The 13381-nt window shown below is 42.0% G+C and overlaps 1 protein-coding gene across 1 annotated transcript; it reads right to left on the minus strand.

Annotated features, from left to right (window-relative positions):
* Window positions 1–222: 222 nt before the first annotated feature.
* Window positions 223–5984, minus strand: DMRTB1 (DMRT like family B with proline rich C-terminal 1). The gene is made up of 4 exons (XM_030226574.2): window positions 5606–5984; window positions 3910–4142; window positions 3220–3364; window positions 223–293 (listed from the first exon to the last, which is right to left on the minus strand). The coding sequence occupies exons 1-4, from the start codon at window positions 5982–5984 to the stop codon at window positions 223–225; spliced, it is 828 nt and encodes a 275-aa protein (XP_030082434.2).
* Between the last annotated feature and the right edge of the window lie 7397 nt (window positions 5985–13381).

Here is a 13381-nt window from a genome sequence, read left to right on the forward strand (position 1 = left end):
CTTTGTAGTGCTTGGGAGGCAGAGCTGTGAGCCTGGTAGCTCAAACATTGATCAAAAAGTGAAGCAGGGGACTAATCCCCTTCTAGCTGTTGTCACTGCTCAGTGATTAAGTGTCACTCTACCCTCATTAACTAACACTCAAAAATGGAAACATTGCTGCCTGCTCTCAGCTCTTCTCCAGCCCATTTATTGTGTATAACATACAGATTGGTCTCTTCTTGTTTATTCTGGGGAAGAAGGTGGTTGGCCACATTCATGAACCACCCCTGAATCCTCACTGTCAGCTTCAGTGGCTAAAATGAAGAACAGAAAAATGTCAGAGTTAAACACAAAGAAGCAGAAACCTCAAACCCTTTGTTTCAGTTCTTGTTGCACCTGGAATCAATCACATTTCCACATTTGAAGCTGCACTGGAATAGAAGTATGAGGCAGACACTTCTGCCCACTTACCCACAGTGAACCTATGCCATGCCTTTTCAACACTCCTGTGAATTCTCAAAGGCCTCAACAGACTGATTCATAATCCATTTTCAAATACAACTAGGGATTTTTATTTTATAACATATTTACTTGGCAATTTGCATTAAAAACTCCCTCATCTCTTCACAGGCAACCTGGGTTTTGGTTTTCTGTGGCTTGCTCTTTTAGAAAGCCAACCATTTGCAACCAGAGTCTACCATCAGATGCTGTATTGGCTGTTTTACTGGACATATCTTGTGTTTATTTTGTCAAATCTCTCTAACATGACCAGTCAATACTGCATGGAATTGTGTAACAACATGTCTATACTTCACACCACCCCTGTAAACTGAACTGGTCTCATTAACTCAAATCCTTCTGGGAGCATCTTCTACCCTAGGCTTACTTCAGGTAAGCCATGGAGTTTTTCATTTTTTGTTTTTAGCTGCAATTTCCTTCCAGGCAGAGATGACAGATACTTCTAACCAGCTGTCACCCTGCTAGGGCTTTCTAGACCCATCTTCCTGCAACAGTTTTGCCAGAAAGCCCATTTCACCTCAGTTCTGGAAGTTTCTGCAGAAAGGATGTCCTCGAGTTTAACTGCAGCTTTTAGTCAGTTCCATTTTGGAAAAAAAAAAAAAAAAAAAAAAAAGACATTATGCAATCCTAACACATCCTTATGCATTACACATTACAGCTTTTCTCTTTTTTCAAGCATCTTGAATTCCAGAAAGAATTTATTAGTTTCACTCTTCCCTTTACATCTGCATCTTCTGCTGCCAGGCTATTTTGTATGACCTCATGCACAATTATTCCCCCTCACTGGGTTACAATTGCAAATTCCTACATATCCTGGAGCACAAATGCTATGCAGTAGAATTAATTTCTACTTTCTCCATAGCACTAAGGAAACTGGATTGTTCTCTGAGCAACACAATCCATGATGCATTGTTTCCTATGGCGCTGTGCCTGGGCTGTGATTTCCCTGGGGTGTGTTAAGGGCTGAGGTCATTAGATGGCATTTTGCTCCCTGGAGGAGGCTGCTCTACTGCTGTTTCTTCTCCACTTGGCTGTTTTCATCAGTTTTTGGCCAGTTCAACTTCACTCTACCAATGCAGGACTGGATTTCCCCTGTTTCCCTCATGCACTACTGTAACTTCCCCATGTCCCCCGTGTTTGTGTGCTACTCCCAGTTCCTTCCCTTCCCTCAGAGTCCAACAGAAAAGCTACAGCTCCCTACATGTTCTCTGACACTGCAGCATCCCCCAGATTTTTGTCCCCTCCAAATCACAAAGCCCATTAATCCTCACGCACGCTTTCTGATTTGCAGGCTAGCCCTTGTCTTCCTCTCTCCCCCTCAAACTCAGCCCATATTACTTCACCTCCAGTGCACCAGTATCTCCTACACACTGCCTTTATCAGTATCTTAAAATAACTTCACATTTCTACAATGTCTATACACCCCCATCCTGCCATATTCTCCACTTTCCCCTTCTTTCCTGCTTCCTTTTCTTTGGCTTTCCAGCCAGACAAGGAGCAGGGATACCCTGAGTGCTGGGGGGATGTGTCCCCACTGCTGGGCTGACTGGCAGGCACTTGGTTGGCCCAGGGACACACACCCCAGTCAGGGACTGAGTGCACAGTGACAGCCAGCCCTACACCACAACGTGACTGCAAGCAAATGCTTCAGTGGGAGGCATCTGCTTCCCTTGCACATCAATAGTGTGCAGGCATGTGATCACAACAGATATGCTTGGCTGAAAATAGCTAATGGGTTGAAGAGTTTTGAGAGGACTGACATTAACAGAAAATGAGGCTGCATGAGCCTTATGTTGTTGAGAAATTAGGCCAAAAAACCCCAATTTATATTTTGTCCCACATCACCACCACCACCACTATCTTTTCAGTTAAGATGAGATTATTCTACTTCTTGCTCTTCCCTCTTGATTTTTCAGTGGGTGATTATTGTAATCTATTTCATAAACAGTTCGCTTAATGATTTTTTGTTCTCATGTTCAAAAAGAGAAAGAAAGTTAGATTTATTTATCTGCATTTTTAAAAATTTAAAATTAAAAAAAATTAAATAAAACTGGCTTTTTATACGTCCATTACTAGTGGTTAATTCTCTGAGCAGCTCTACCCTCTTGTGGTCACAGCCTAGCTGCAGCCAAATGAAAAACTTGCTAATTTAATCACAAGTATGTCCACAAGTAGGCACAATACATGAAAGAGACCTAAAATAGAGGGGCATAAAGACTTAATCTATGGCAGAAATTTAAAATTCTGTGGGAATCAGAGATTCTGAAGATTCAATCTTTTTTTTCCAGCAATTAAAATCTAGGATTTTCATATGAGCAAGAAATTTTGTATTATTCATGGTGTTAGTCCGCATTATTTTTTAACAATTTGTCTAAACTGAAATATGACCAAATAATTTTTAAGATATGCCCTGGACATTAGTTACGTAGAGAAATATTTTCTTTTTGAGAATATTAACAGATCATTTTCTGGAATAGCTCTGGAGTCCTGGGGCCTTTGACATCTGCCTGAGACTGAGGTGCTTGTCAGCTGGAAAGGCCAAGCATGCCAGGCTGCCTCCTCTAGGTCAGCCCTTCCCAAAGCTCTACAGCCTGGCCCAGGAGTCAGGACTTCAGGCCTGGCTTCAATCACAGAGGTCGAAATTACCTGGGATCAGGGTCTCTTGGGTTTCCATCTCTGTGGTTAGATATTGAAAGCAGGTTAACAGTGACTCTCTCTTACCATGCACTTCCTTGGTTGTTTCAGCCAGGATGTTCAGTGAAACTGGAGCTGGGATGTAATGAATCCCTGTCAGAAAACCTGGTGGGATGAACTGACGTAGAGGAGTGTAGTATCCTTGAGGGAAATCTCCAGCTCCATCTGGAACCTGGGGAAACACATGAAGCAGATCACCTTCCATCTAAAGACTCTCTCCAGGATACACCTGCATTATCAGACCATTTCTGGGTTTTTGTCCATATGCTGCCATGTCAGTGCACATACTGGCATGTGGAAAGCCTGTGCACAGGATAATATGCTTCAACTGAGGAGCAAGAACTTCTAAGACCATGTCAGAGCAAAACTGACCCTTTTAAGTCCTTGTCACCTGGAGTAGTTGGTTTAAATCAGGAGCAGCCATCTTCTTTCTCAGTAACCCCTAAAACGTGACAGGGAATTTCTATACAAGCATAATAGATCTATTTTGTTAATTGTCTTGAGGCAGATCACTCTACCTTAACATCAACTGATTAACTGCACTAAAAGCAGGTCAGATTATTAACATCACTATTTGCTAATGTTTTCTTCAGTGCAATGTATCAAAATGCTATGAAGTAGCTGGTAAGGAAAATGACTCTTCACAGTTACTTCAACAGAGAGAAGGCAGTAAAATAAAGCAGTATTAGCACAGGTAATTAAAAGCATGCTACTCACTGATACAGTGGTTGCATTCCCTGGCACATAGCTGCTAGGAATGTGTCGAAATCCTCTCTGAAGTGATATCCCTGGAGGTGATGGAGCTTCCCCACTGCTTGACTCATTGATGGCAAATCCCAGGGAAAACGGGTGGTAAGGATATACCCCAGAACACCCCGGGTACACTTTTGGGATTTCTCTCTCCAGGTATTCTGGGTTGACAGTGTATTCTGGAGGAAAAGCAGGGTGAGCTAGGGAATAATGAGAAAAGAACAAATAAAATTATCCATGTAATTTAATGGAGTTAAGTAGAAGTAGCTGCAGGAACTTTTCTGTCTTGTGCACTGTGAAGTTTATCCTTAGTAAAGCACTGACTGCAGAATCTTACTCTTTCAATACATCAACAAGAGCAAAACAACCTACCTTAACTTTTGACTCTAGTGGTACTTAAAACAAAATTCCACAGAAATAGCAGAGTTCTAACTTTCTAGCATTCTAATAATGCACTCCCATCTGTCACTTCTTATGTTAATTTACAGCACACTCAGTTTTAGGGTCATACAAAAAACAAATCAGAAGCAGAAATTAGTTACTTCACTTTTTTATCTTGCATCTTGAATCTTATATGGCCTCTCTGAAATTTTAGGAAAAAGAGTGGCAGTTTGAATGTAAATTGGGTCCTTCTTGTCTTCCCCATCCTCCAATTGGCAGAGAAGGCAAAGAATTTCCTCTGAAAGGTTTACTTCTGGAGTACTATAATTTGTGCCTAATCTTTTTTTGAAGTTGGTCAGCAGGTTAGAAATGTTAAGGGAAGGACTGACAGACATCTGTATCACTACTGTCATATATAAACATACTTTTATTCCAAAACAAAGCTAAAAAGGGTAAGTTATTGACAGTATTCTCTGGAGTCTGCAGATGTCCAAAATAAGTCTTCCCAGAACAACGTTTTGTCTTACAGGCTGCCAACTCTCCAGAGGCTCAGATTCATGACTACTGCCATCAGTAAGAATTTCTGCAACATTCTTATCGTAATAGAATGGAGTTACTATCATAAATTAGACAAGTCACATTAAAGACTCTATTAAAGGAAGCCATTTAAGAGATGACAAACCATACAACTGCTCCACCTGAGAAGTTTATGCTCTGCTCTTAAATACCAAATGCACTTTTATATTGTCATCCCAAGAAAAATTTAGTCTTTGCTACAGGTATGAATTAAGGCTAAAAGGTCTTTTTCTTTTAGTGCTACCATGAAATGCTAGCTACAGACAGCTGCAGCAGTACCTTACCTATTTACATGCTATCGCTGAGCTTTTTAGCATTTTTGTTGCTGGAAGTTTGTGCCTGTGAGTTTATAAACACTGTGACAGCACTCAGAGAAACAAGCGGAGCAGATCCAATTTTGTTGCACTCCCAGATTAATTTCCCTCTCAGTGAAAAGCCGCTTTGCCTAAGCTTCGAGCTCGCAAGGGACGGCGAGGCCGAGCACGTTGTTCCCGCGCCGCGCTGCGATCTGGCAGGGACGGGATGAGGCTGCGGAAGCCACATGCCAGCCCAGTGCCCTCCGGAGAAGCAGAGAGGGACAGACTGCAGGGGCGGCTCTCCGGGCAGCCGGAGCCTCAGGAATCCCCGAAATGCACAAGTTGTGCCTTTGACAGGGTAAAGAAAACAGAGGGAGATGCTGGGAAGAGGCTCTGCGACAGCTCCTTACCGTCGTCCCTGAAGGGCGGTGGCGGTGGCGCCCAGCATGCCGTGCCCTTGCCGCCGCTGTCGGGCTGGGCGCCCTTCTTCCTCTCGTGGCTGCAGTGCTCGGGGGCCCCGTCCTCCCGGGCAGCCGCCCCACGGCCCTCGCCCGACGGAACGGGCTCCGAGCCCGCCCTGGCCGGCGGCTCCGTCTCCTGCTGCCTCAGCGCCTTCTGGGCTGCCATGATCTTCTGCCGCTCGGTGATGAGCGAGCACTTCTCGCACAGGCACAGCTTCCAGCGGCAGTGCCCGGCGTGGCCCTTGACGGGCACCACGAAGCCGTGGTTGCGGCAGCGGGAGCACTTGGGTGCCCGCAGTGCCTTCGCCGTGGCCTCGGCCGCCTCCATGGCACCGCAGCGACCGTCGGTTCCCCCATCAGTCCCTCCCCGTCCTCTGGGCTTTTATACGGGACAGGGGTGCTGCCCGTCATGTAACAAGCCGGGCCGGGGGGCAGGAGAGCCCATGGCAGCGGGTGGGGAGCGCCCTGGGCCCCGCGGCCTCCCTGCCCTGCGCCTGGCACGGCTCCCCCGGGCACCCCCTGCGGCCCTTTAGTGCGGGCGGGAGCCGAGCCCAGCCATGGGGGGCTGAGCCTGCAGGAGCTGCGGGGGGCGCGGGCCCCACGGGCGGGTACCTCGCTCTGTGCTGGTGCCAGCGGGGGTGGGGGGTTTGGATGGACCTGGTGTGCACGGACGGGAATGCGCTGTCCCTTACAGTAGTGCCCTAAAAGATAATTTTCCCTTTTGGCACTTTAACATCTGCATCCACTTTCATACTCCTCATGCATTCGGTTTTAATATGCACGTCCCGTTTTGTTTGCAATTTGCAACATGCTTCTCTTGATGAGGAGGAGTGACTGCCTCAGCAGAAAAAGAACACTTTCATCATTCTGTTTTTCAGAAGAAGCCACTAAGATGAAGGTGGAAAGCATATGTCATTCCAAAGACCTGTTTCCTTTTCTCAGAATTCCTTATTCTCTGGAAACAAAAGCAGGCTTACGGTTAGAAATACAGGAATGCTCCAGTTCTAGCATTGCTTTGAAAGCACTTGTTCTTTGTTACTGCTGGTAGCAGCAAACCCATGGTTTACACAGTAGCCCATTTCAGGAGAAAACTCCCCACTTTGCAACGTAAGGTACAAAGCTACTGAATTTTCTCACCTATACAACAGCTGTTTTAAAATCTTAAAGTGGCTATAGCTTCTATGCTAAAGAGAACACGATAAAAATTAATCACCAAGTGAAGCTTTCTACTAAGTTTCAAGAGAACCAGGTAGCATCTATCTGCTTGCTCTGAAACAATTCTAACTGCAATGGAGTTTGTTTCACAAGCCTGGCAGAAGAAACCTTCCCTTGGTGCAAAGAATCCTGGAAAACCTTTGTGCAGCCTTCAACACCTTGGGGGGGTGAGGCCCCAGCAGAGCAGGCCCGTTGGAGATTTGGCAACAGTGTGGTTTGGCAACAAGTCTCTTCTGCAGTGAGCAGCCAGCCCCTGTGCCCGCCAAAGCTCAAAAGAGATTTCAGGCTTCTCACTTTGCAAAAGACCCGGTAGGATTTTGCACGTAAGTCCTGCAGATTTCCAGTAGGATTTTGCCAAGGCCTTGATCTTCCCATATTCATTCTAAATATTGACTCTGTATTACATATAGACAGATAAAATATTCCTAATTTTATGCTCCATATTTTTACTGAATGCTTGGGTCGTGCTAATTTAGCTGTGGAATGAAAGAGGATGGATGACACATTTTAAAAGCACTGTAATTATATCTTTTCATAGAAACCCAATCTGTGTTCCTTTGGATACATGAGCAGAGGGGGAGAAAGGTAGGCTACATGTATTTTCCCCAGTAATTTTCTATTCTGAGTAACATAATACTATTCTCCAAGACATTTACTCAAATACACAGAAATGTATCTCTTTCTAAAATGGCGAACCAGCCATGGGCTGTACCAGTTTCTTCACTAATTAAACCATATCTTTCAAAGTCATGTGGATTTTTCTTTTGAACAACTTTCACCTAAACATTCAAGATTTATTACACTCTCCATATAGTTTGTTTCAAACATAACTAGACTTGCTTTTTGTAGAAAAGTGAACATTTTACTTTGCTTGTGAGGTAAGTCCTTATTTCTGCAGGCAGTTCAGAGAATTCTGTTACTCCAATCCTGTTGTTTTTGTATATATATTTGAGTTAGCCTAATCACACACTGTAAGAAGACCATAACAGAGAAGATAGAACAATTTCTAAATACATTTTGGAATGAAGTGTAGATTTGTATGTGGATGCAGCTTCATGTCTATAATAATTTTCTTCTTTGTTCATATTTGAAAGAAAATGAGGCCCAATAAAGACTCTTCAGAACTTAGTTTTCTCTAGCATTTAATATAACATATGGTGTGAGCAGAACATATAGGGTATAAGGAATTGTATATTAAAGTAGCATTTATAAGAATTATTATCTTGCCAAAATGAAAGGAAGGCAACCTGCTGACTTTATGCTATTGAAATAAATAGCAATAATATCTCTATTCCTTTCCAACTTCTGAATCATATAAAGTGTGTGGTTTTGGTGTGCAGTTTGCTTTGTACATGAGACAGTGAGGAAAAGAAAGGACTTAGCTAAAAGGGAACAAATCAAAAGACTGTCATAAAAGCGAATAGCAGAAAATTGGGGTTTGGGTTTTTTTCCTCCTTCTCAGACTTTCCAGCTAATATTCATACACTGAATGTTTTTTGGCAGGAAAATTGTTCTGTCGCAAGAAAATTGTTCTGACATTTCAGAGAGCAACAGCAACTTAATCAAGAAATCTGTTCAGTCTGAGATCTCCATTAATAGATATTTCCATACTTGGTCAAAATACATTTTCTTATACATAAAAAATCAAGACTATCATTCACATTTTTAAGATATCACATCTGAAGTTACAATCCTTAATTCAAAAATTACCTTTCAATCTTTGTAGTTTGGAAGTATCCATTATGGACTGTCATAAGTTATTTTATAAAAATTGATATAGTAGTACTACTATCAGGTCTTCTCCATTATAACTGTGCAGAACTCTATTTACAGCTCAGCCAGGCCATAATCAACATGTGGAGATATAGCTGCAGAGGCAGAACTGTCCAAGAAGAACTCTCACCTTCACCTGTCCCAGAATATCATTTTAAGAAGTAGCATATTTAGCATCCTCATAGTTAGAAGCTCCTTACAAAAAATATGAAAGAGTTTCAGAGGTGCTCTGGCTGACCTGCAGTACCAAATCCCCTCTTGCTGCTGAGCTCACAGCAGCACACATTCATCAGGGCTGCCACAGACCTGCAGGGCTCAGCTCTCTGCTGACAAGCTCACCAGGTTCTCTGATCTTGCCCAAAACAAGCCTGGATGACAATGAATAAACTTCTTCCAGGCACTTCTGTACACTGTATATTCCACTTTTCTAATCAGGGTGAAATTGTACTGTAGTAAACTTTTTTTTAATGTGAGGGAATGTGCAGCATAGAAACAGTGCAATATGATTATAATCTAACTACCTTAAAATTTGAAATGGCTGAAATGTCTTTGGGTTAAACCTTTTTTAAATCTGGTTGCAGTTAAGTTCTTTAAATTGAAATAAACAGATTTAACTTTTCAATTCTATTTCAGTATCAATTCCTTTATTTTAAAATGTTGTCTTCTGTAGTGCAAGCAGGAATTCCACTGAGGTGTGTGGGGTTTTATTGTTGTAGTATTTAAAACAGTTTTTTGTTGTAGTATTTAAAACAGTTTTAACCAGAGCACCATTAGATGTTGACTTTCATCTGCTGTATCAAAAAGGTGAAACTCTATGCTGTGATCAGAGAAAATTGGATGGAGTTTGTACATATTTTAAAGTCTTAAAAATGTATCAAAGTTATATAAGCACTTCTGGTTTCTTTAACAAACACAACTAAAATAAATCTTGAGAACTTAAAATTGAGTATATTTTTAACATATAACAGTTCTTAAATATTAACAGCAGAGACTTTATTAATAACACTGCTGTTTGTTTATTGTAACAAGATCTTTATTTAAGAGAAAAGAAATAGTGATTAAACTGGAAACTCTGTGATCTGGCTATTTCATGAGTTCCAGAAGGGTGGGGTGGACCTGGAGAGAAATGAACACCAGCAAGGAAACCAAACATGTAGCAGTTCTTATTCTGCAGCAATACACCTCTCATATAAGCAGGAAATAAAATGCATTCAGGGGAAAAGAGTGAGACAGACGTAAATACACATGGACACACACAGGTGCTTTCCCCAAATAAATGATAGAGTATTTAAAGATCCCTATCTAGAAAAAAAAAAATAGATCCATGGTAAAAAACTTCTGTGTCTTTATTTATTGCAGTCAGTTTGCAATAAATAAAGACCGCTGTATCATCACAGCCCAATTGTTTGCTTATTTTCCATGTCTAAGAAAATAATTATCCCTTCAGAAGAAATCTTTTGTTTCTATAGAAGGTCACCTTTGTAGGCATTAATAGGAAAAAGAGTAACTGAAAACCCAAGGGATAGTCCACTCTGATAGTGCTATGGCAGCTGCAGGGGTGCCTTAGTTACAGCACCATTTTACTTCAGTAAGCTCCCAAATTTAGTGAGTTTTATACTGGATAGCACTCAGCTTGTCAATCAGTCTTCTGCCTAGAGAAATAAACACACTTCTAATCCAGAGTCCTCATTCTCCTTCCCCTCAGCTATAGTTCTTGTCATATTATCTTAGACACAAAGAACAGAAAATCACACTTGAATTCTCCCAAAGAGCAAAAAAAGGATTTCATGCAGAAACAGTCACGCTCTCCACACTAAGTAGGTGGCCGGGTTAGAGTCATCTTTGCTTAGCACCTATTTTGTGCTGAAATTGTCATATTACCTTGTCAGCAAGCCTAAAGCAATGCTAATGGATGGATAAGGCAGGAGACAGCTGAAAGACCACTACAAACATCAAGTGTACTTGCTGTGGGCAGGATTCCATTTGTGATTGTCAACATTGGTACATATCCCACATTTTCTAAATGCATTTCTCCACCTCACATCTGAATTAGATTTCAGAGGATCTGAAGTAACTTAAACAATGCAAAATAAATAAAGCCATCTGTTTGCAATAATTTCTTCCTCTTCAGCCTGGACCTTTCACAGATACTACAGTGAAGCCAATAAAAATGAAATTACCAAATAGTAGTTACTTAATAGTAGTTACTTACCAGCAAAGAATGAGAGACTACCATCAAAATGTTTAGCTTGGAGACAGAACAGACAAGAATAGTGATGATTAATCTCTGGCATGCCTGCTAAAATTGATTTCTGGTGTTCACATCAATAGAACATTGTCTGGTCTTTTGGGATGATTCTGGGAATTGATAGACTCCCAGTGAGATGATAAAGCTTCTTGCTGGCTCCTTAAACCTGTATGTCAGAGAGAAACTGGTTTGTAGTGGGGAAGAGAATGCAAGCACCAACAGTGATGAATTTGCATTAGCTCATTCCAGCCAGGTATTCTGAAGGATGCTGTTTAAGAAGCATTTTGTTATTTCCACAAATTTTTTCTATGGACAATGACAAGATAATCTTTCCAATTTAATATATACAGTGAATGTACATACATTGGAGATACATTTTCACAGGAGAGGACTTGTGCAAATATGAACATAAAAAGTTAAGTTGAAAGGATGCTTGCCTGTCTCCAAACTGAAGGAGTAAAGCTCTCCTGCCCTGACAGACTTATGTCCTTGCTGTGTTAAGAAAACTTGCATTTTTGTCTTTCCAACATGAAATGTGTTGGTGAGCTACCTCAGTTGGCTCCTGGGACTTAAAAGTCCACTAACACAATGTAGAAAGTAAACAGGAAATAAAATCAATGCATTGATAGGACATCATCCTCTTTTCTACCTCCTTGAGCCGGCAAATTAAAAAAGTCCACTTATTCAACAGAGGACTGCAAATCAACTGTGGCAGAAGAGATTATGGACAAAGAAGACATGAAAGTAGCAGACAGCTGACCAGCAGCTTTGACAGGTATAATGATAAGCATGCACAGGTGTGAAGACATACTAAAGCATTTTCACTGCAGAAACAAGAGGGAAACCGAAGAGGCACATTTCCTTGGCATTTCATACTCTGCCATCACAAAATCAGACTATCTTTCATCACAATAAATGAAAATATTTGCAAGATTAGCTATTATGAAGCATAGAAATAACAGAATCAGACAATAGGTTGTTAGCAGTATTTCCTTTGAATCTAAATCAAACTTGATTTTAAGTCAGGAAAGTTTAGTTTGATCAACTCCAGAAAACAAATAGAAAAAGACACCAAATCATCTTTTCAATTTCCCTGGAGCTGTGGGACCCAACTGTCACAAAAGGTTGCCTCTAGCTGCAGGCCTGTGCTGTTGGAAAGATTGACCTCCACAGCAGTGGCTGCTGCAGGCAGACCCTTGTTGAGCTCTTTCCTGGGCAGCAGCCCGTTCCCCTGGGCTCACTCGCTGCCCCGGCCCCTGCGGAGGCGAAGGGAAGGGAAGGGAAGGGAAGGGAAGGGAAGGGAAGGGAAGGGAAGGGAAGGGAAGGGAAGGGAAGGGAAGGGAAGGGAAGGGAAGGGAAGGGAAGGGAAGGGAAGGGAAGGGAAGGGAAGGGAAGGGAAGGGAAGGGAAGGGAAGGGAAGGGAAGGGAAGGGAAGGGAAGGGAAGGGAAGGGAAGGGAAGGGAAGGGAAGGGAAGGGAAGGGAGGGAAGGGAAGGGAAGGGAAGGGAAGGGAAGGGAAGGGAAGGGAAGGGAAGGGAAGGGAAGGGAAGGGAAGGGCCCTGCAGCAGAACGAGCACAGCTGAGAGGAACCTCTCAGACCTCTCCCGTGCATGTGAAATAACAGGAAATACAAAGCCAGCAGTGGTGGGAAGTCATGGTACGTGATGGTTAATGATGAGTAATGAACCTGGTTAATGATCCCTAGCTTTGGCAGATCAGCAGCAGTTGTCCCTTTCTACATGTGTATTGTCATCTTTAAAATACCAGTACCAGCGAACACACACACTTTTATTTGAAATTAAATACTGGAGGGTGGAAGTCTTGTCAAAGTCACACATTTAATCTGAGGACAGGAGGTGCATTTCTTGCAGGAGTGGTATGCCTGCTTTGTCATTGCAGGGCAATAACCCCGGGACAGGGAGTGGATTTCATGCAGTGTCCCAGCTCTATCCTCAGCCTCCACCACCACAAATGTCCTTATTCCCAAAGCTCAGTTTCCTTCAAGGCAGTTTGAGCCCACGGATTTCACACCCTAATCAGTTTGCACACAACAGGACTGTTGTCTTAAGGTTTATTAGATTCCCTTACCATATGATGCCTGTTTTCCCTGGATAATGAATCTGAAAATGTTGATCTGGAACACGCAGTTTTTCAATATTATAGTAAACTTCCTCACATATTTAATGTAAGGTTTATCTTTCAATATTTAATGGAATGAAAGCACTAACATGAATACACGTAATAAAGTGAATTAATACATTCACATAAAGATGAGTGTTCCCAAACAAAGTGTGTATCTACAAAGTTTATTGAAATTGCATATTAACAATATTTATATTTTATTTTAGCATTCTTTGCCTCATAACTCATACAAAACCAAACAAGTTTGGTATTCTTGAGCACACTGTATTCTTAATTTGAAGTGTTAATGATAGTGACTCTTATTTGCAGTTGGCAGAAATGTTCACAGAATATTTACTGGCAGGCATC

The sequence above is a fragment of the Serinus canaria genome, chromosome 8 (genome assembly GCF_022539315.1).
Source record: "Serinus canaria isolate serCan28SL12 chromosome 8, serCan2020, whole genome shotgun sequence".
NCBI lineage: Eukaryota > Metazoa > Chordata > Aves > Passeriformes > Fringillidae > Serinus > Serinus canaria.